The sequence below is a fragment of the Falco rusticolus genome, chromosome 7 (assembly GCF_015220075.1).
Source record: "Falco rusticolus isolate bFalRus1 chromosome 7, bFalRus1.pri, whole genome shotgun sequence".
NCBI lineage: Eukaryota > Metazoa > Chordata > Aves > Falconiformes > Falconidae > Falco > Falco rusticolus.
The window spans coordinates 56,999,982-57,023,866 of NC_051193.1; the positions used below are offsets into that span (position 1 = coordinate 56,999,982).

The 23,885-nt window shown below is 39.6% G+C and overlaps 1 protein-coding gene across 4 annotated transcripts in view; it reads left to right on the forward strand.

Annotated features, from left to right (window-relative positions):
- Positions 1–14,070, forward strand: part of DPH6 (diphthamine biosynthesis 6) — a 210,120-nt gene extending 196,050 nt beyond the window's left edge. For all 4 annotated transcript variants that reach the window (XM_037395503.1, XM_037395504.1, XM_037395505.1 and 1 more), the window contains one exon: positions 13,751–14,070. In XM_037395503.1, the coding sequence (XP_037251400.1) occupies positions 13,751–13,866 (116 nt within the window). In that variant the 3' untranslated portion in view covers positions 13,867–14,070. The remainder of the gene's footprint in view (positions 1–13,750) is intronic.
- Positions 14,071–23,885: the final 9,815 nt, after the last annotated feature.

A 23,885-nucleotide genomic window follows, 5' to 3' on the forward strand; every position in this document is an offset into this window, starting at 1 on the left:
AACTCCATATGCATTATTGAAGCCAAAGGAAGTTGCCCAAGGACTTCCAGCAACTCAGTGGCAGAGCTGGCAATGGCAATCCTGCCCCTTGGTTCTTTTTGCTGGGTCCTTTCCCCTCAACCACCACCTCATCAATACATTGCCTGAAATGTGAAATCATTTGTTTTTCCTGTATCAACGTTAAAATAAAATGTAAGGAGAACTGATTATGAAGAGATGATTCATTTGAGGAACACTGACAAGATCTGCTGTACGCAAGTGAGCCAGAAGCACTTTATGACACGTTCAGAACTTGGAGACTGAATTACAGTCTTAGTAATCATCAGTTCCCCTTCTTCTCTGTCATTTCTTTGTTTAATATATTGCATGGAAGAGACTTACCGTACAAGTTTTATAAGCTTGCAATAAAAATATAACAACTGTTGTATTAAATTATTTAAGTTGTAAACCATTGTAAAAAGCAGGAAAAGTTATATCGACATGGAGCCAGAAAAAATGATTATGATGGAGTATAAAATATATTGTGCTGATTACTACAGAATTTTTGCCCAGTTTAGCATATTGTAAATCTTCAACTGGTCTTAAGAATGAAACTGTGAGTAGATTTTTCTAAAGGATTGTGGCAAGTAGTTTAAGAAAAATGAAGCTAAAATCAGATTTGTAATTTAAAGACAAATCAGCAAAAATGTGGCAGCAAACAAAAAATATCTGAAAGGTCAAAGGAGAGAATAGTGGCGAAGCAAAGGATCAATGAATTCAAAACTTCCAGATTTCCCTTGAGAGAAAGCTAGAATTCTGGAGGAATAAATAAGCAACTTTTATATTTCAAGCAAGTAGATTATTATTTTATTCTCTTGTGCTATGCTTTACTAAAAAGAGGTGTGCCAATAATTTTGAATCTGGAAGTACTGATGTTAGTGGCTTTTGAAAGTGCTAGATTTACCTAAATTAGTTGCTGAAATTAAAAATGGAAACATTTCCAGGAGGGCACAAATATATCTAGCATGAAGATCTGACTATACATGATAAGATCCAGTTAGTTTTCCTTTTTTCTGCCTCTGCCTCATTGCTCTTGGTAAGTCAAAAATGGTGATGATGATGATGATAATAATAAATTAATAATAATAACAACAACAATAATAATCCTTTAGCATCTTCATGTTTCACCTTTTTGCCTTAGCAGATTTTTTAAGGCTTTAATGACCCTAAGTGTTCTTGTGGCAGGTTGCAGATGAGTTTTCTTTGCCCTGCAAAGTGATTTGGCAAAAATTCAGCTAGGCTGAGCATATTTTGTTGCCACCTTTTCTACCAACACGTGCTTTCTGCAAAAGAGAAAAAGAGGTGGTGGCCTGACTCTAATGAATCTTCCTAGAGCGATGTAATTGAAAAAATACCTTGAAAGGGAAGCCTTTGTAAAAAAAAAACCAAAAAAACCAACAACAACAACAACAAACAAACAAACAAAAAAACCCTATTCATTCAGCTAACGTAGTGTGGAAAATACTGGTAAGGCCACTCCAGGGATGATGTTCCTGGAGAGGAGTGGCTCCCAGTGAACAGATGCTGATGGTTTTCCATTGCCTGTCCTTCTCACTACCGTGTTTTGCAATGCAGCAGGTATGATATTCCCTGACAAGTTAAGGCCCATGGCATAAAGTATCAGTGTTGACCAAAGAGAGGGCTGTGTGGGCATCTTTGCTTTGCTTTAAAACTGACATCTCTTCTTGAACAATTCGTTTCCCTCTAGCAGTACTGCAACATTGTTAAAACCAGATCTCATACCTCAGATCACATCTTTAAAACAGAAGGAGGCACAAGGATAGATCAAAAGCATGTTTCGCCGTGCCTTATAGTTTGGCCTTCTGTTTGTGGGAAAGATAAAGGTCACCCTTCCATCAGTCACACTTCATGTGTCTTGAAAGTGGTTAGAGCATCACATCCATTTTTCTTCTGAGCATTTTCAATTGCATTAATCCAGTATCTCTTTGAGGTAACATAGTTTTTCATGGAGATGTGGCTTAAGGCTCCAGAAGCAGAAATTCCTGTTGAAAGAGCCAATGTTCAAGCAGAACTGTCAGTGCTGCTGACTGACTGCTCACCTGTGGGTGCTGGCCCACTTGGGGGGTCTGGGGACTGGCCCACCTGGGGGAACCTGGAACCCCTAAGCCACACACCAGATGTGGGCAGCTTTTCCATTCACTGCTGGACTATGCTGTGTACTTTACCTGTCACCCACGCAGCTATAAATCACAAAATGTACAAGAGTTACAGAAGGCAGAGCAGTTTGTAACATTCCAATAGGTCTTCTCCAAAAGTTTTTTTAAAAAAACAGGTGTTTAGGACCATGTATTTTGGTGATGAAACATTCTTCTTCTATATATATGTATATATACACTTTTGTGCAATAATTTAACTTTATTGCAGCCTTTTGTAATACACTTGCATAAAATATATAGTAATGTTTATTAAGCACTCATAAGACAGTCAGGTGTTATACTCCTTTGACAGGTATGATAGACTATTTTGGCATAAAGCCCACAGGTAACTTTCAAATAACCTGTAAACCACCCCAGCTGTTGATGGTGGAAGAATAGCAGAGGCCTCTGAGCAGTGAAGTTGCTTGACAGCAGAGCAGGTGGAACACGTGCAGCAGTGCTCCTCTGGGGCTGTGATTTTAACTTCCAGAGATCCAGAAACAATCCAAGGAAAAGGATGACTCTGTTCTTGGCCACTGTGGTGGTGCTCGTAAGTGTGCTCACTGTGGTGTGCTCTCAAGAGGAAGAAGAAGTATATGGGTGGTCAGAATTTGGGGTCAGATGTTGGTTTTTCCACAAATCACCTTAACAAATCATACCATTTTAGCAGAGTTTTCTATGACTCTGTTTCTTATCTGTTATACATTCCTTTCAGCTCTCTATTTTTCTGTGTTGATGGTAAACTTTTTGTGGTAGGCCTTGTGTGTTATTTAGTGTTTATTCAGTGCCTGATAAAATGATACGTGGGTCTGGCTGAAAGCTTTTATAACTTATGCTGTTAATAACTTCAAGTTAGAGCAAAAATGACTTGCAGCTCACGTCACTATGTGGCTGAGTTTCAGACCCTTTTTCTTTCATTTTGCTGTCGGTTGACACAGTTGAATGACTCTCCCAGTCTCCCGTTCCCAAATCTGTAACAAACTATGAGCTCACATTACACTGGAAGCACTAGCAGTGAGATTTATTTGTCATCCTTGGAGGCCATGAAGAGGAACAAAAGGCTTTCATCTCTCTCCCTTTCTTCCTTGACTGTAGGGAATAAGAAGGTACTGATACCTTGGGTTGCTGCCATACAGGATAAAAATCCAATTAATGTAAATCTGCCAGATCAAGGGGAGGTAGTTGTGTGGCTGCCAGGAGCCCACAAACTTCTGGGTGCATCATCAGCAACCTCTGGCAGCATGATTTCCCCATTAAAACAGAAGCTGGGTTTTGCTCCACCTCCACATGCTGGGTCTACCCTTCTTTTTAGCCTGCACCAGCTAATTTTGCATAAGTTGTCAGATGCAGCAATAATGAAAATTTAGTCATTTGTAGACTCACTCTAGGATTAAAGTAGTGACCTCATGATGAAAGGCAGTGAATGCCGTGACCACTCTTTGTTACCTCTTCCAGGCAGCTTTGATTAAACTGTGCTGTGAAGCCAGACCTGGATCAATATGAATGATCTTCATCAACCTAATAATGTATTTAAGATGTTCGGTGCACTTTTATCTGGTTTTATTACGATGAGTTGTTTACATTAGTGTAGCAGATTGATTTAAAGTTTCAGAGCTCTTTACAATGGTAAACATCTAGAAATAACCTATGTAATCTACTATGCAAGCACCTCAGAGGTGTAAATTAGCATAGATACAATTTATAGCAGTTGAGAATCTGGCCTAGAAACTGAAAATGATTATTCCATCAGTGTTATTTTAAATGATCGCAGCTTAACTTGACATAAAGCAAGGACCATATGATCTTCTCCGTACCCCATCTAAGGATGCTTACCACAAAATCTTTTAGAAACCTTTTCTGGTTTTTGTAGACTAAATTCTCCCACCAGCAGATGTACGTGGTGTCCACTAGTTTTATAAATATCTCTTCAGTCAGGCATTTCTGATGCACTGTGTCCAGTAAGATATTTCTTAAACCCATTGGTTTTGGAGACAGTTTAGCAGACTTGAATAAACGAACAAATGTGGAAGCTGTACCAAACATCATTTGGGGATGTCAAAGCACTTAACAAACATTGTTACAACCGAGTCCATGTGTAACCACTGAAGGACATATTTGCTTCAGTATGTCTCATGACAGCTTCTTTAAAAATATACTTAAGTGAATTTAACACTTGTGAAGGGTGCCAGATTGACAGGCCCCAGAGATAAAAGTTCTTGAATTACCAGCAGGCACAGCCGAGCTTCCCACACACATTGCCCCACCAGTGTCCCCAACCCTACCTGGAGGGCACAGCGACCAACTGTCCTGCAGCTTGCAAATCTGCGCCATCTTGTGCTCTTGGACTGTGGGCCAAGAGTCAGCAGCTGTAATGTGACCTAAAGGTGAAAAAGCAAGTTCCATAATTACTGCACAGGTGCTGTTGCAGTTGATCATTTTCACACCAAGTTTTCAATTAATCTGGGGGGTGGGGGAAAGTGCACATTTATCTGATTTTGCATACAACAAAAAATGCGTGTGTGAGTCTCTAGTGAATCCTGCAGTTTTATCTGTCCATGTAGGCACATTCAGATGACCATACGAGAAAAAATGTGAAGTGCATTCTTAGATGCCTTTTGAAAAATGGGTCCTTACTGTTTCATATGTTTGTAATAATCTATTTCCATTCATAACTCATCCCTGCTTGGTGTCATTACAGCCCATCCTCCCCAGAGATCCTGAACACAGCTGGCATACAAGTTCAATAACCATCCACCCCATAAAGAGATTGGGTCATTACAGGGTTGAAATATAACACACAGGGAAAACAGGCTCGTGATCTTTGCACTCTGTCATGGTTTTAGAAAAAGCACAAGTTCTTCCCTGAGTGATTATACTCGGAAAGTTCAGTCCTCCGTTCTCTTTGAAATTATATTTAGACCTCACTGTGAGTACTGGAAGGGCATGCTTAAGTGTTTCTTTATTTAGTGCAGAAGGTTAATGACATTTTAAACAAAGGGGCACATTTATAACCTTGTATAGGCTGATTCTCAATCTCTATATAGGACACAGCTAAAAACAGAACACTGGAAAACACAAAGCAATGAGTTTTCATGCTCTGCTGTTTTCTAAGCTATAGCCGGCAGCTTGATAGAATTATTGTGGAAGCTAAATCTTAATTCTTTCTACTGAGAAACAGCCATAACTAATATGCAGAGGAGCTCAGCAACACTTGTTTATCTTTTAGAGTCACATTTCTTTGTGCAACTTGCCGTTGATGCACTTGATAACATACCTAATTCGACTGGTGCTGTGTGTACTTTGCGAGGTAACTTCTGTATATCCCGAGAGAGGTAGATGACGTGTAATTGTCTTAGGGATGGCATTGAGATTGAAATTGTAATTGTTATACATATTGGTATAAAACCTCATCTGATGATTACAGTTGCCTGATTTGCTTACCTCCTCAGCACTCCTGGTGCATCTGTCACACTGTAAAGCTTTGGGAAGAGTCCATACTAGCCTTCAAACTAAGCTGAAGTTCAGGTTTCAGAATTTTGGAGGAGGGTCAGGAGAGAAGGTATACTTGGGAGAGGATGTTTTAAGATGGTAGCATCCATGAACTCTGCTTCAATACCTCACCTCATCCAGTCTCAGTTCTCCTGTGCAGGGTGTCCACTGGAAAAAAGGGATAGACTGGTTTAGGTCATCTTCTTCACAGGTTTCTTCTCTTTAGTATGTAGTTTCATGTTCTATCTAGTCTAGTTTCAAATATCCAATGTAGCTGAGTCAGGTTTTGTTTTGGGCTGTGTTTTTTGTCTGCTTTTATTTGCATGTACCCCAATGACATTTTCATTTCAGTCGTTTTACTACATAGTTTGTAATTTTAGCTATATCGTGTTATAAATTCCACTTCAATCTGCTGCTTATTACCTGCAAGTACTCCTAAGTCTTTTTTCATCAACCACCTTTTTAAGATTTTTGAGCTAGTAGCTGGCTTTTCACTTGCAGAAAAGCAAAAGGCTTTTCTTGTCTGCAAATAAAGAGGGAAGGAGGGGAATGCCAGGGACCTTCTCTTATAGAATGACAATACTCCCAGGAAAATGAGAGGAAGGGAAATAGATGTTTACCTGTTTTTCCTAAGATATGCAGTAACTTGGGCATCACTGAAAACATTATTTAGAAGCAAAGGCTTCCTAAATTTTGCGTACTCTGTTCTGAAGCTCTCTGGATGTGTCTCAGTTCATTAGTTTGAAAAGTCTTTATAGATGTGAAGTAGTATTTTAATTTTGTTTAGAAAAGGCTGAAATTAGAATTCCATATTAGCAAAGGAAAGGAGAGAGGTTCTTTCATGACTGAGTTAAACAGAAGCCTTTAGAAGAATAGAAAGGGGTTGGTTCATTCCCATCTTCGTGTAACTTGAATTACAGGGTTTAGTAAGTGAAACGGATCATAAGCTAAACCCCGCAGAGTCCAGAAAGCTCTAATTAACGCCCACAGTGAGTAACTTTTCTGAAATTGGTCTTTAATCAAACTTTGCTCTGAAAACAAAACAAGGTATCGTGGCAGCTTGATAAAAGAGACACATTGCCAAGGCTGACAGGCCCACAATCAAACCAGCACTAAAAATAACTGTTTTGTCTACTCATTTTCTTTCAGATGCTAAAAAAATGCATTAGCTGCAGTCTAAAAAAACTTCCATAGTTACTCAGCCAAGTGACTCAGCTCTAGAAAAGTGAGGGTCCTATAAATGTTAATGCCTTTCCTAATGATGAGTGGGCCCTCCTTCCTTCCCACACCCTCCCATCGAAGCAGAGGAACAGCAGAGAGGTTGGTGAGGCTGGGAGGGGAAGAGGCAACTATTGGGTTCCTTCAGAGCTGGTTGTTTGAGGCCAGCTATCCCTCTCCTCTGGCTGCTGGTGGTGCAGAGCTCAGGCATCCTCACTGATAGTTTGGATTAAGATAAGCCTGTCATTCATCTTTCTTGTATCTCCCATGAACAGTAAGGTCCACGGCTGCTAGCTTGTGCACACACAACTTCTCCTCACTGATTCTGAGGGCAGGAGTTGTCAGTAAGGCACACGGAAACACAGCTCATTTTCCTCTTCCTCTGCTCAGCTGTAGAAAGAGTTGCTCCAACTCCTGTGGGTACTTATCCAAACCTACAGTGACCTTCGTTATGTTTTCACCATAGCCTCCATAAAAACATTGCTAGCACTGTTTTTTCAGGTTCAGGATAGATTCTAAAGGGACAAGGATCCACTGCACAAACAGGACTAGCAGTAAAATATTAAAAAAACATAGTCTTCTCATTATAGCAGATTTTTATCTCAGTACAAGAAAGACATGGACCTGCTGGAGTGAGTCCGGAGGAGGGCCACAAAGATGCGCAGAGGGCTGGAGCACCTCTGCTGTGAAGGCAGGCTGAGAGAGTTGGGGTTGTTCAGCCTGGAGAAGAAAAGGCTCCGGGGAGACCTTATTGCAGCCTTTCAATACTTAATAAAGTGCTTATAAGAAAGATGGGGACAGACTTTTTCATAGGACCTGTAGTGATACAACAAGATGTAAAGGTTTTAAGCTAAAAGAGGGTAGATGCAGACTAGATATACAGAAGATATTTTTTACTATGGGGATGGTGAAACACTGAAGCCGTTTGCCCAGAGAGGTGGTAGATGCCCCCTCCCTGGAAACATTCAGGGTCAGGTTGGACGGGGCTCTGAGCAACCTGATCTACTTGAAGATGTCCCTGCTCATTGCAGGTGATGTTGGACTAAATGACCTTCAAAAGTCCCTTCCAACCCAGGATGCTCTATGATTCTATGATTTCATTCGGTGAATGATTAGCTGGATGAAGTGTTACCCTGTTTTGTACCTATCAGTGCCTACAACTCACAGTATTTTATGACCAAAATGTCAGTGTCCTATCAGTTTGGATTCTAACAAACATGTCCTTCACAGAAGAGGTTGCAATCATCTGAAATGGTTCTTTGGTGTTAGGGATGAGCCGAAAGAGGATGGCTAACTTTGGCTTTAGTGGTTCTGGTCCAGGCTGTATTTTAATCTGGTATGTGATTACTTGAAAAAGACTTTTTCATTGTTACAATTAAACTAATCTGGTGTGAAAAGCAGGAAGCCCTTCAGTATAGATGGGTCCATAAGTGCAAGACAAACTGAAATGAAATGCGACAAAAACCTAGGAGATACATTTTTATGGCATAATTGTTTGAAAATACAGACATGCAGATTTCAGTGGCTGCTTTGGTATCTGACCAGGCACGTGTTTGTAGAGACCTGAGTTCCAAATGCAACTGTAACTCCTTCTGTAATTTCTTTTTTTTGTTATTGTTTTTTTGGGGGGAAGGGTGGTTATGTATACTTTAGAAATAGGCCTGAAACAGTAAATTGGGGGGTGGGTGTGTGTGTGTGTGTGTGTGTGTGAGGGAGGGGTGTTAAGTTTAAGTCATGCCAGTTACTTTTTAAATTTTTTTAAACAAATATTATTATGTATTTACCATTCAACAAGAAAGCTCATTCATCAGTTGTTGACTTAGAAAGAAGGGAGAGAAATCTAGACACAGCTTAAGAAGTCTTCACAACACAGACTGGATTTTCAAAGTTATATAGCAAAGAACACAAATTCCTTTATTGTCATAGTTTCAAAAACTGGTTTAAGTAATCACAGGTTTAAAGCAGTTTCACAGCCTTATCCAAATTCATATTGGCCATTTGTCTCATATATCATGGCAACAGACTTCTGCAATTCAAAGCAGCTGCTTAACTCATATTCAGATAAATATCCCAGGCCAGAATGATTGAAGTGCATCATCAGTATTGCATGAAGGAGCTTATATCATCTCTAAAGCTGTGCTTAATGTGATCTGCCAAAAGGTGCCACCAAACTCCCCTTGTTACCAGTCCTTAACAAAACTCAGTTACACCCTGATCATCATTAGAAGTATGCAAATCGTCACTATCCTGACATTATAAATAAGTCAGGATAAATAAGGCAAAGACAGACTAGAACTCACTCAAAACCAGGACCAAGGGAAATCAGCGTAATAACCAGGATAAATAATCAGGAGTGGTTGGCCTCCAAAGCAAGATCCATTTCCATTCTCCTAAGTTTAGTTATTGTTCATTTCACTCCTTTTGTGGATATGAATATTTCCCACTTGGAAAAAAAAAATTAAGACTTATTTCAAATTTCTGTAATTTTTGAATAAATTTATAAAAACATTGACTAATCTTGGCCACTTTTCTTTGGCCACAAAGACAAATCTTTGGCCACTTTTCCCTGGAACTGGTAGGCTCTTAGTATTTTTGAAGATTAGCTGATATGTTTTGAAAGTGGAAACACAATCATTTACAAGGTGTTGCTTCCATTTTTGCTGTGGGCAGAGTGGTTTTGAAAACCCTGTCCCTTAACAGGGAAATGACCCATATGACCAACGTGAAATAACGTGATCGAGAATACTGAAGAAAATTATGAGGTACCATGTGAAAAGCCAAGTACTGAATTATGCAAAATGTCCACGTTATTGTCATTTAAAATATTCACAGCTGCAGCAAAAAATCAGCACAAAATCATATTTGCAAAGGGACTCACTTTTGTATTCCAACAGTATATTTTTCTTTGCTGGGCTCATTTTTATTTTGCACAAAAAGGTATTAATTAAAATGAAGCAAGCAAATTGTACAGGTTTCATTTTAAAATCTTATATCCCACTGCATCATTTTATATTATCTGAAGTAAAAGTGTGGGGAAAAAACCTGAATTGTAAAAACTGGCAATTTTTTTAAAGCATGTTTTCCTTCCTTGCTGTGGTTGTAAACCACAGAGACAGTCAGCTGGATGTTTAAGAAAGGGAGGGGGTCTCCAGTTCCTCGTGTTTCACCTTTTCATTGCACTGCCTGATCATTTAAGACAGAAGCTTGTTCCAGACAGCTTTAATTAAACTATGCTGTGAAACTGTATATAGATCAATGGAAGTGATCCATAACAAGAGGCTAATCATGTATTTAACAGTGTTCAGTCCAGTTCAGTCACCTTCTACCATTTCTGTGGCTTTACATTCATGTGGCAAAGCCCTGAATGTGTATATGTATTTTTTAATCCATCTCATTAGTGACCATATGCTTTGGCTTCAAGGGAGACAAGATCTGTCTGCAATCTGCCAGGGATTTAGGGACATCAATAATTTGTGAATAGTCATGTTGGTACTGGTCGAAGGGTTAAGTGTTCTGCACACCAGGGGCACATCTTTTGGGACTGGAACTCTTAGTCAACTGTTAGGAACCTGATCCCCTGTGACGCATCTTTTCAAAGTACATGCTGCATGTCAGATCTCTGCAGCTGAAGCAATGGAGCTTTATTAGCTCAGGGATTTAAAAACCTGCTCTAAGCAATGTAACAATATCTTTTGGTTAAAAAGTGAAGGAAAGATAGTAGTTGTAATATGAAAGTGATTTTTTTATGTGCTGAGCTAAATATGATCATCCTTTTTGTTACTATTTTCCTTTTCAATATAAACTATTAGATTACTCCTCCCCTGCAAATATCCAGTGAAGCAAGAGTACCCCAGCAATAATGGGGAACTGATTTTGGAAACATAAGTAGATTCTGTGGCCTCACCTCATACTGCCTAAATCCTGCTGAAGCCAATGACAGCACAGATGTAAAAATCGTCTTCCTAATGTTTTGGAATGGCCCTTGAGGGGCTCCCAGGGCACTGTTTTCTCTACTTAATGTGAAAAGCACCTTTAAAAACAATAGCTTACGGTGTTAGGTTGTGCCATGTTATATGGAAGGGCTGCAAAGTCAGTGTGAGAGATCATCAAATTATTGGATCTCAGTATCATGTCCCTACAGAGGAATGGCAGAAACAGATTGTAATGCCAGAACTTCTGGTGAGAAAGACTTGGAATTCTTGTTGTTCATTTTAAGTTTTGGCTATGTCCATATCCCTCAGCTGTACCCAGGTCAGTAAAAAAACGCCATAGTGGTGCAGAAAGAAACTCTGTATGGAACCTGTGCCCAGAACTTCTGCCGATCAGTTGGGATTCAGTGGGATACATCTTACAGGATGAAGCTTGCCTGCTTTCAGCAAATTTCTTGTAGTAATAATAATTAATGGGAACCGTCACAGGAAATGAAAACATGCAGAATACACATCAGTTGTTTGCTGCTTGCTCATCAGCTGGTTTTGTTTGTACTTTAATAAATGTTCTGTATCAGGACAGAATAAGTAACTCCAAGATCGACATCAATCATGTATAGCTCATGACTGAGGCTCTTATTTATCTAAAAGCATAATTTACATAAGTAAAAAAATATAGATTTTGATTTATTAGTGTCACATCATTAAAAATATACAGTTAGCATTGGAGGATTTAGAGTAATTTATTATAGCAGGTAAAATATACAGCTGTCAAATTTTGGATTGTGTCAGCTATGATTACCTAGGCCACCACAAATTTACTAATTGTGTATTGTCTTCTGTGGGACCTTAGAGTACAATTTTGCTGTTTTAGAAGACCCAGCCTCCTCTTTCCAGAGGAAATTTCCATAAGCAGACTTTTATCCACAATTTTTTAATATATAAAGATGCATGTCTAAGGTAGAATGCTTTCATATGAAACTATTTGATTTATAAGTATGATAAAACATTTAGAGGCATATGTCCCAGATTTTCATCCACATTTCAATTATACGTGTAGGCTTTGCTGCAGCAGTTTGCATTTGCAGTAGAAAAGGTGGTGGTCTTTTGGAAAGGTTGCTCTTTCTGGCTGGCAACCAGGTCCTCTAGGGCAGGTTCAAAAGTAAATGTTTATGGCTATTTTGGCCACCTCAAAAAAACAGAGGAATGGAGTTATATTTCCAGTTAACCTCACTTTCAAATTCTCCCTTTGAAATTAATAGCTGATTTTGTTACGGTAGCTCTTAGCACTGTTTCACAGCTTTTAGGCCTGTGAAAAAAGTTAAAGACTAAAATTATATTTTCTCAATTTTAATTGAGGAAAAAGGGAAATGTAATTTTAATCGGGTAGAATCGGTGATTCTTGAAGTGGCTTGCCTTCACCCACTTCTGCTTAATGCCCTGTGAGCCAGCATAGCTATAAAGTTTTCTGAAGTCAATGCTGAGAATGAAAATGTTAGCTGATGCTTAATTACTGGGTCACTTACTGATGAGTATCTGCAATACATAACCTGACTACCTTTTTACACACAATGTCAAGTCCTCTGACCTTTCCACTGACTGTTGATCTTTGGATCACCCTTGCCTGTTTTCACCTCTAGTGTCAATGATACCAATACGAAAGGAAGTCAGCAGAACTTGAAGGACTGGTACTGTCTTTGCAATATTTTGTAGGTAGCAGAGCCTGTATTACATTACTTTGTGCTACTGCTGCCAGGTAACAAGACAGAAGATTTTTGGCTTCAGTGAATACAATTGCAGAATTCCTGTTTTATCCTGGATAAGGTAACACTTTGACTGAACTGCCTATTCACAGTTTCACAGGCAGTGATGCCAAAAAAAACCCTCTGACAGTCTTCAAGTTCTGCCCTCTTTACACTCTCTCCAACCAAGATTGCTTAGTGTTATAAAGAATTGCCATAATCATAGAAGCTGCAGACAGAAATAACTTAATGAAACCAAAACCTATGCAGACCATACCTTACCATTAGGAAACTGTCTTTTGTAGGGTCATTTGGAGAGCTTTCAGCAGTCTTCTTTAAGGGTTCTGTGTGGCTGGATTTCTAGCATGTCCATTCCCTGCAACATGACCAAAAATGTCTTGATACTGAGGTTTAAATTTTCCATTCTGTAGTTTTCTTCCATATTCTACTAACTAGATCTTCTTTCTCTATTATTAATTCTGTTCCCGTAAAGGACTTGAAATTTACAAACTTCTGCCACACATACCAGTCTCTTTAAAGCTCTTTATAGCTAGATTCTGTATTCTTAGCAGTTTGAATCTCTCTATAATTCTAAATATTCAGTCGTATATGTTGCCATCCCTGTACTTCCTCCATTGTATCTTCAGCATGGCATACTTCTACTGATTTCAAATGGAAATCATGTTCATAATGTTTTAAAAAATGGCTCCTTTTAACTTCTAGTAGATTGATGCACCACAGTGGGACTTGAGAACAGAATTTCGTTTACAGACAACTACGTGCTGATCATCCCAATATCAAGTATGACAAAGAACTGAATTTCAACTAGCCTTTAGTTATTTTTACTACCTGCACTTAGTTTCAGGTTGCTGTGTCTGTAACCAGCAGACCACTCACTCACTCACTCAAGGTTGAGAAACATGCTTTTAACTGTGTTGCTGAATTATGGCCTTAGGCAACGTGTAACGTTAATCTCAAATTAGTCAACAAGGAGGTGGGAGATGATGATTTTTCCTTCTATATAAAGTGAAAACTTCAGAGTTGCATTTCACTTCCTTTTGTTGCTTGCCACTCCACAATAACTTTCAAAAATGTATTTAGAAATCATTTCTAAGAGATAACACAAAATAGAAAATGAGACCGAAAGGATTCATTAATTGTTTTGTTTCTATTTTAGGACTGCAAGAACATCTTGAAAAATATTTGGACAAGAAGAAACCAGCTCTGATTTTAGTACCTGTGGTGGATTTACCTGGCAAGGAAGTTATTCATATATCGTGCTGGCTAAGCTAGTAATTTAAAAGAGATGAGCTGATACCAAAACACACATTCAATCCAGGAGAGAACAAAGAAAAGAGTTGATCATAACTGTGTTAGATACTTTCATTAAGCTATATTGTTTGATTTAAGCAAAGTCATATTTAGCTTTTTAATGATGCCTCACGATATGTGACAGTGCCTGCTTTGTATGAACAATAAAGGTTTCTCTACAAATTATTGTGCTTTTTTCTCACTTATTTTTAGTTCTGTTCTGGTAGTAGCAGGTAGTCTTTGGGAGATGTCATTTGCTCTGATTACAGTTGTTCTTTTGTTTGATATATTTAGGCCTGGTTACAATAAACTGATTATAACTTCAGATCTTTTGGATGAAGATGAAACCGGAGTATTAGCTCCAATACTGCTTTAAAGACTTGATTCCTCTCAATTCTGTTATGAATTTACTGACTTCTCTCCAACTTCTGAAGACTTTATTTGTGGCCAGATTTTAACCCTTATCTTGCACCAGGAAAGAATTATTCCAGGGGTATTCAGGATGCACATTTTACCAAAGCAAACAATAGAGATGATGGCCACACTGTAGGATCTGCCATCTTGCTTTCTGGGGCAGTAGCGGGTATCTTTGTGCTTTACATCTGGTAGACAGCTCTTATTAAAGAGATACCAGTATCTCCCCCTTCAGAAGACTTGAGTCTTCTCCAGAAAATCAACATGAGTTCTAGCACTACTTTCATTAAAACAGTCTCAAACCACAGTCAGCTGTGTGTCACCTGCTCCTATCAATTTCATTGCAACTGATATTTTACTCATAAGATCAATATAGGAGAGAACGCCTTTTGGACTTTGCTTGAGGCAGTAAGGCACTGTAGAGAAATATTTTCAGACAAAGGCTATAAAGTTACACCTTCAAGAAAGAGTATCAAACCTTTTCCTTGCCTCTGTTCTCCATCTATATATTCTCATATCTTCTCTTCCAGTGTGTGTGCACTATAGCTACATGACCAGCACTCCAGCTGTCTTTCTCTTACACCACTGTGTACCTGAGGTACCACTACAAAAGTCAACTGCATGGCAGTATGTTTACGTTACGGTTACTATGAGGTGGACTTAGCACTCCAGTTTTATTTTCTTACCCACAAATATGCACTTGGCAGTAGCTGATACAAAACCAGTGACTAAAGGTAAGAGGATCTTCCTCTGTTAGATGCTTTGCATGTCCAGCATACTATGGTGATGATTACTTGAAAACAGAAACTGTTACATGTTAAATCCTCAATATTTTATCAAGTAATACAGCAGAGCTGCCATACTTTTTAATAAGAATCACTCTTTCCACAGTTATTCAAATATTTTAGAAGGTGGAAGGCAAAAAGCTTTTTATATACCAGTGTATAAATACATGGAGGTATTAAATTAAATTTCTTAATAGAAAACGGAAGAATCTGTTAACAATACAGTAGTTCATTAACGTTCTGTATCATTTTTATGTTAAATGTATTTGATCCTTGTTCTTTCCTATGACCAGAAAAGAACTTGTTAATACTTGGATATGCCTGTTTTGTTTGAATTCCACTGTTTTAGAAGGCTAAATTATTTTCTTACTTTTCCCTGGAAATACAAGTATTTTATTTCTCTCGGTGTGGAGTGCCCACAGACCAGACGCACAAGCTGGACTGAAACAGAAGAGAAGGAGACTACTTTCAGAGAGCTGAGGATGAAGCTTAATTTTTCATCTATTTGAAGCCAAAGAGATGGTATAGTTTGACTGTCTCCTGTGGCAGTCATGTTTTTCATAGGGAGTTTAAAAAAGATACCGAAACATGTTGATCTTGGCTTTTGTACTGTGCTGCATATTTTAACATGACAGGATTTTTGCTCCTAAAGAAACCAGCTTTTCCTGCAAGTTTTCCTGCAAGACTCGTGACTCAAACTATCTTTTTCCCCAGTAAAGGTGCATTGAAAAACGATAACACAATGCATTGGTCTGTAAAAGTATGATCTTCTTTTTTGTCGCAACAGAAAGCAAACCTTTTCCTTTTTTGAGACAACCTGAACTTCAATGGGCTTACTTTGTGAATAGCTAAAGAATACTTTGCTGACTTTTTCTCCTTGAGAGGCTTCATGCAGCTTCTACGTGGTGTGAGTAACTAAAACTATAAGCTGGGTCTGCAGTGTTTTAAGTATGAACAAGGCAATTTCTTCAACATTGATATGCAAGGTAGGTGAGTAAAGTGCTGCTCCAGATAGAGACCTAAGACTTTTATAATAGAAAAAAATAACATAACACCATTTTATCTGCCTTATGCTGTCACACTTTCATCATAATTACTGGGTCCTACTGTGAATAAGTTGTTTCACAGAGCTCTTTTTCATTTTCTTTGTAACAGAAGTGCTAGCTGAAGATGGGAGGTGGGGAGATAGGCGCACACACACACATGCACACACACATACAGGTGTTTTAGTGAAAAGATGGAAAGACATCTAATACTCAAAATTTACAGATGCAGGGTTTGTTTGGTTTGGTTTAGGTTTTTTTCCCCCCACGATTATCTTTGTTGAGTGGGAAAAAAACCAGCAGGTTTTAATCTTAAGACTGTAAATTCACATCTGTGCTAAGACACCAGTTTTGAGGACTCTCTGTATTACAAAAATTCTTCTGTTTCTCTGATTTTTACTAAGCCTGCAGGAAAATGTTTTGTATGCATATTACAACACGAAAAGTTGGCTGATCTAGGTTCCAGCACTCAGAATACAGAAAGGCTATGTAATAGGTGGGAAAATGTCTTTAAAAATGTAACCTTAGGTTTTATTTTTAACTTCTTTGCTGTAACAAGTGTTAGAATATGGCTTGCACATCTTTTCTTCTTTTTTTTTCCAAAAGAAATCTGTCTTGTTATAGTTGTCTGTGACAGTAAAATGTTGTCTCCTGCCTCCTTTAAAAATCTCTGTATGTCAATTTCTTTAGTTGTTTGAAAGCACGTTAAAGTGAACTGGCCAAATAGGACTGTAAGTCCAAAACTGATTTAATAACTTTGCATTTTACTCATTTCAAAACCCAGTGATGGCTACAGTACCAGTGAGTCCTTACAATGCACATGGCTAAGCTGCTATAAAGGCACCAGAGCTGATCTTCCTAAATAGATTTTAAAATGACATTGAGATATTTTAAGCAGAGATTATTTAATTTTTTTTCCCTGTGAGTTTTATAGTTAGGTGATTCGGGAGCTGATTTGTTACACCAGATAGCACGGGTGCATCTTTCCTCTTAGACTTCCGAAGTCTGACAGGCATTGGAAGCAGGATGTCTCCTGAGTATTAGAGAGGTGATCTGAAGCAGCTCTTCTCCTTCAAGGACATCCTGTTCATTATCTCCTGTCTATGTGCAGTACTCTAGTCAATCAAAATACAGTGACTGAATAAAACTTTTATTTCAAATAAATTAATGCATTGATTTAATAAAAGGTTTGTACTGCATGCTATAACAGTTCTCTAAATGAACACTGAAATCCTAAAATACAGAAACTTTTCATGTGTCCAAGTTAAATCTCTGTTACTTCTTTCAGGATGAGTTTGCTGCAGCAAACCTAGTTTATTCTGCCTCTTAAAGTAAAACTGTTCTGAGCTCTCTGAGTACTAACTGGCACTTATTATGTAAGTAACCTCCTTTTACTATTATAAATGTCTGGCATTGGGAATACATATTAAGAATACTTGACAATTTACTAATTTATGATCTCTTTAGTTGTATTTTAATATTTTTGGCAAGCCAGCCTGTGTTGATGTATTAGCCAAACATTCAAAATACAGACTTGAGATCTTGAAAGCTTCTTTTTTTCAACTTTCATCTGAACACTGAATATTTTTGACATATTTTAAATTTTAATTTTAAAAAACAGACTGGGTACCTGTGAACTGAACCCGTATGTTACATGCAAGTGCCCTTTTACTGATGACTCACTGCTCACAATCTCTTGGCTTTGACTTCTGTTGGATTAATTCACGGCTAGAATTTGCCTGTGGTTTCCTGCTTTTCTCATTTTTTAGAGCAATGTCTGCTTTTTCCCCGTATTCCCAAATAGAGAGGTTGGTCTGAGGAAATTCTCACAGGATATGTCACTGGAAGCAGTCTCCCTGTCATTGCCTTGACTCTCCATTTCATTTGCAATGTTTGAAAACCATTTCTTGGATATGTCTGCTCATTCTCCACCTCCTATTATATTGCTATTTGTGATTTTATTATTTAATCTTAAATCACTTTTAAATACTGTTTGCATAATTTAATCCAGTTGACAAGACTTACTGTCCACAGTAAAAACAGGATGTGCTCAAAATAGGTCAGATCTCACTTCTGCTTTTCCCAGCTTTCAGAGATTCCAGCTCTTCTCTAAATTATCCAGATCTCCAGTTCAGAGACATTTCAGAACAAAAAGATAAGCTGAACTAAATGCCCTGAACAAATTTACAGGTGTCCCTATCTACTAACCTCTTAGGGGACACCAAAGCCAGGAGGCATGGGTTAGGATCATGCCACCCCTTTCCTGGGTAGTTTAAGCGTATCCATTAGTTTTCTTGGGCCTCTATTTCCATATTTGTATGTGTTCTCACCCTTTTAAAGATGTTGGCAAAGAGATGCTATGTTGTACTCATACAACCTGGAATAACAAAAAGTTTAGACTGAGTGAGCAGCACACGAGAGTGTGAAAGTAATGTTGTAGTGGGAACCAGAATGAATGTGATCACAGATAGCGATTTGCATGAGCACAATCTGGAGAGCTTTTCTCTCACCACACTGCCTGCAGCAGTCTCAGATCACAGGAGAAGTCTGTAATACATCTAGTAACATTAATGATATGTTTTACAGCATGATTCATCCCCAATGATCCCAAAGTGCTTTACAAGTCCATTGCATAAAACGTGCTTGGGCCATCGCTAGGACACCCACGAGGCCTCCCCTGCAGGTGTGGATGTAGGCAGGTCTCTGCGGTTGTGTTGCTGGCAGAAGAGCTCCTCCGCTCTCTGCAGTCCCCTGAGCAGGGGTATTTGCTTTGGCAGAAGCACAGTTACCGCCGAGAGATTTCAACCTCAAAGCCACATCACCAGGCAGCTAACATTATTACTTTGTTAGTCATGAGAAGACTTGTTCCACTTTAGATTTTGCCATGATAGAGGGGGAAAACTCCCTTCTGGGCTCCGTCAGGCAACAGCCTATATTCTCATTCTGCAGCTCCTACTACTGACAGCTGTTGACAGTACTCTATAACCATAACATCTATGGTACATCAAATTATTGCCATACCCCCACTTTAAAAGAAAGACATCGTTTGCCTGAGATAGGAGTTGTGACATTGCATTAGAGGTGAAAGTTTGCGCGAGCATTGCTTCACCTTCTCCGATTCCTGTGATTTTGTTGGTAGCTGCGTTGACAGTAGTTTATTTTGTTGCTTATAGAAGAACAGAGGTCCAGAAGGAAGAAGTACATTTCTCTGATGTAAGAGTTATCTCGTTGCAACAAAGTTCAGTCCTACTCCCACACAGACCCAACCGTTCTGCAGCAAGACCCAGATACATGCAAATGTAGAGCCTTTTGTAACTGAACCAAATTTCCACAGCTCCAGAGCCAGATCTGTTAAGGTTCAAAGCAGGAGGTGTTAAATGATATGAAATAATAGAAAAGAAACACAGACAAGAAGTCAGTGCCAAAGGAGTGGTATCATTAGGAACCGGTGAGGGAGCCAAGCTAAAAAGGCAAATAGGTCTAGGAAACTGAGGGGTTTATTCTGTATTTATAGGATGTCTTTGAAGGAACGGACCCTGGACTGCCTTCTCACTGTTGCTAGTTGTAACTGTAAAAGATTAACGTATGAAGAACAAAGAGGAATAAATAAGAGTTTCCAGGAAAGAGATCCAGAAGTTTACTTTAGAATGCATCTCTCGTCCTTTCAACAAGGTATAAAATGGTAAATGATTTGACTACTTACTGTGTGCTTTGGTCTGGCATCCGAAGGTGCGGATGCCTGACATGAGGGTAATATGCAAGAGGAGCCACCAGCTGTGTGCCATCCTGCTGTTAGGGGACATTTCTCCTGGGCACTGCCACAAGGGACCTGGCTAATAGGTCTTGACTGGAGGGCTGTAGCCCACAAATGTGCTTCTCAATTGTACTCCTCGTTCATCAAGGCACTACAGCGTACCAAGACATTGATTCGGGACTTGCCTTTCATTGTGATGGATCTTGTTTAAAACTAACTATTTAAATACTAAAAGTCACAATATCTCATATTGCTGCTCAGATGAGGCAAGCCAAATGTGATTCTCTTTACACAACAGTCCCCAGTGCAGACAAAAAGCTTTCTCAGGTTGAGATCCTGCCACTCACGTAATTATTTAGAGAAAGACAGCTCCACTACTTCAGCTCTGGTACTTCACAAGAAGAATGGAAACATTAGGAAAAGTTTTTTCTTTGATGTAGAATATGCTGCCAATTTTTTGTTATTAAAAGAGGAGCTAACTTTAAATAAATAAAATTTTGCCTGGAGGCTTCTGAAAACTAATGTTGTGTTTTGACAGTGTCATTTTTCTGATTCCTGAAAGCATTATGTGAGTTATCTCAGGACTTCATCATGATTTTTATTCTGTGCTGCATATAGTGAATTAGTTTTTCAGCTCTGGATTTTATTTGATTTCTGTTTCTCTCTCTCACACACACACACGCAAAGTCATATCCCTGTGCAACTGACAGGTGCTCCCCAAAGCTGTTTTTTCCCCCTTTTAAGGGACAGGTGGATCAACCCCATGTAGAGGAAGTGAAAGACAGGGTGTAGTACAGTGGAGGCAACTACCATTATTTTTTATTGGGAAAAGTGGATGACGAGCAGTCATCTTTGAAAGTCTTTGAAAAGGAAAACAAACTAAGGAAATAGAGAAAGGTCACACAAAAACCCTGTGAAAAGACAGAGTTTTGTTTACAAAAAAAAAAAACCAAAACCACAAACCACACATGCTACCTTCAATGTGCCATTTCTATGCAATGCCTTTTTAATTGAGATTGTAGCTTTAAATCCTCTGAATTCATGCTTTGCCATAAAGGATATTGCTGTAAGGATGATATAGGACTTTAAGAAGAAGCAGATAGTCTTCAAATAACAGCTGATTTGAGACCCCAGTCTTTGATGATAATTTATGGCCCTCTTTAAAAAAGTAAAAATTCGTTTAGGTGTATGCTCAACTAGAAAACTCAAATAATATGTGCTTAGTGAGAGAAAAAAGATTGCTAACAGCACAATGTGTCTTACAGCATAAAGTGCAACCCTAAAATTGCACATTGCTGAGCATTCTTAATGTGCTGTGAGCAATTTCGTACACCACATTTCAAACACTGAGTGCACACTCTAATATGTACATATATCAAGGGTGGCCAAACTTTTTGATATGTGTCAAAAAATGATTTCAAGAGAGAAAAAGAGCTGGCCAAAGGCCCTCAATTCCACTTTACAACAACTATCAAGGTTTCAAATTCATATTTATTTCCTATGTGAATGCAAATAAAAGATTAAATGGGCATTTTTTTGGTCATGGTTGGTTGGGGTTTTTTTCCCCCAGAAAAAAGGAGTTGGGTCAAAATGTTTATTTTCTTATTGAAAAGGTCAGATTTTCTATTCAGATTCTTTTTTTTCTGAAATTACCAGAAAGTGTTGGACCATGGAAACCTTTCTGTTGCAGAACTTGTTGCAATTTACATCTCTTAAAATGTTTAGCTGGAATGCCAAGTGCTATTTAAAAGGTGGGTTTTTTCTATGATACTTTAAGACACCTTATTTTCAGTAGAAAAAGAATCTCCTCTCTGGTGTAGAGTTCAGAGATGTAAGCACAGTCCTTAAAGACAAGAACTCTTGAATTCTGATGTTATCATTGAACTTTGCAATAGTTGCAAGTAATATATTTATGACCTGTTCCTCCTGTAAAATTAAGACAACAGTAATGGATTAGATTAGATTGTTGTGAAAATTCTCTTGTAGGGAGTGATAGGTCTACAGTGAGGTATCTTGTAAGTGTTACACGTCATCAAAAAGGAGAATGTGTCCAATGCTCTTTAATTGATAAGATGGATAATTTTGAGTCCTGAGTCAGCTGTAGCTTACAGAGACTTTTTAAAATACAACACTGAGAGTTTTTCACTTGCTTTCTGGTCTACATTAGGAGACTTCAGGGTGGTATGGGGGTGCTCTTGCAGGTACAGACTGGCCCAGGAGCCTGGAGCATAGCCCAGGCTCGTGTACCCTGTACAGGGGCAGGGTAACTGTCTGGACTGTGTCTGGATTTGTTTGTCTCTACGCTACACAGCAGCACGCAGCATAGGCATACTTTGACTTTGGGGCTTCTCTTGCGTTTTCATGGGTTTCGGTGTATCCTCAAAACTAGAAAATAGTGGGTTTAATACTACTGAGATTTAAAAAAAAAGCTTTTATACAGAAGCTGGGGTTAAAAACTGCAAGTAGGGCAGGAGGACTGAGAAAACTGCTTTTTCTCATCTGTCATCACACACTGTACACCTTTCGTCTTTGGAAGACTTCTCCTTTGCTACCACTGTGTTTCTCTTTTCTCCCCTTTCTTTCCCCATCTGTGTTCCTATTTCTCCTTTTTTAGTTTCTTTTCTTCCTTCTCTCCCTGATACTGATTTATAATGTCCAGTGTCTGTTCAACAAAAGGAAAACCCCATGTGAGCTCTTCTTTTGCAGTCACAACTAAGGACCTTAAAAACCCATGATGAGAACCATAAGCCTAAGTGAGATGGCACACAGAAAAAAAAAATTGGCCCCACTGGCATCAGGTGTATCTGGAAATACAAACTGTGAAGTTACATAGATCGAGGTAAGGTAAGCAAGCCTTCCATGCTTTTACTCAGGTGTTACCTGCATCTGAATAACGTGACTCTGTAGTGAAACATCATCTGTTGCCTTTACCAAGTCCAAGCACTCCACATACATTTTTAAAAAGCACTGAAGTGACTGGGAACAAAATTTGGATTTTGACTGAGTAAAATTTATGCTCCCTAGCCATGTAAGCACCTTTGACAAAATGTTTCTTGGGAAGGCAATGTTTTAATATGTGGTAGCTTGAATGGAGATTTGCAAAGTTTACCGGAGCAGACCTTCTAGATAAACTGTGCTGGCAATCTACTGCAAAAGGTGCTAGAAAAATTCTCATTATTCCTTGTCTCTTTTGCTCATGATATTGGGGGGGGGGGGGGGGGGGGGGGGGCGGTTGAGGGGCTGCACGAAGAGTGCCACCCCACCTAGGCTTGCTGTCGAAGAGCAAAGCACTAGCACGGTCGCTCGGAGGCGCCGATTTCCTCAGTGGCCGCAGTGCTGGGGCAGGCGGCCTGGAGAGGCGGTGGGTGCCCCATGCTGGCAGCACCGAGGGCATTTGGGCAATGCCCCAACTGTCTGCTGTGGCCAGCCCTGAAGCGGTAAGGGTGTTGGACTAGATGATCGTTGTAGGTCCTTTCCAACTGAAATAATAGTCTAGCGTATTGTGTTGTGTTTGGTTCGGTTCTGGTTTTCTGACTCTCTACCCGGCCTGGTTCCAGAGTACCGAGCAGCCAATGTCTGCGTCTGTTGTTCAGTGTAAGGCCCCAGGTTTTCCGTGAGTATCTTACCGGTTAAGCACCTCACAAGTTAAAAATCCTGGTGAAAGCCCTTGTGCCTGTCCCCAGGCAGGGGTGTCACTGTCGCTACAGTGATCGCTGGGTGCTGGTGCCGGCCCGCGGGGAGGTTTCTCTCTTTTTTTTTTTCCTTCGTAAACTCTCGCAGCCTCCCCCGAGAGAGCCGGGCGGTGCCGCTGCCCCCGAGCACGCCGCACGGAAGCCGCAGCTGGGCGCGACCCGCCGCAGACGCGGGGATTCTCCCTCCGCCCGCCCCGCTCCCGGCCCCTTCCCGCCCGCCGGCGGCCCGCGCGCGCCGCCATTCCGCGGGCAATGCTGCCCCCGCCCGCTCCCGCCGCGCAACTGCACCGCGCGCTGCGGGCCGCGCCGCGCC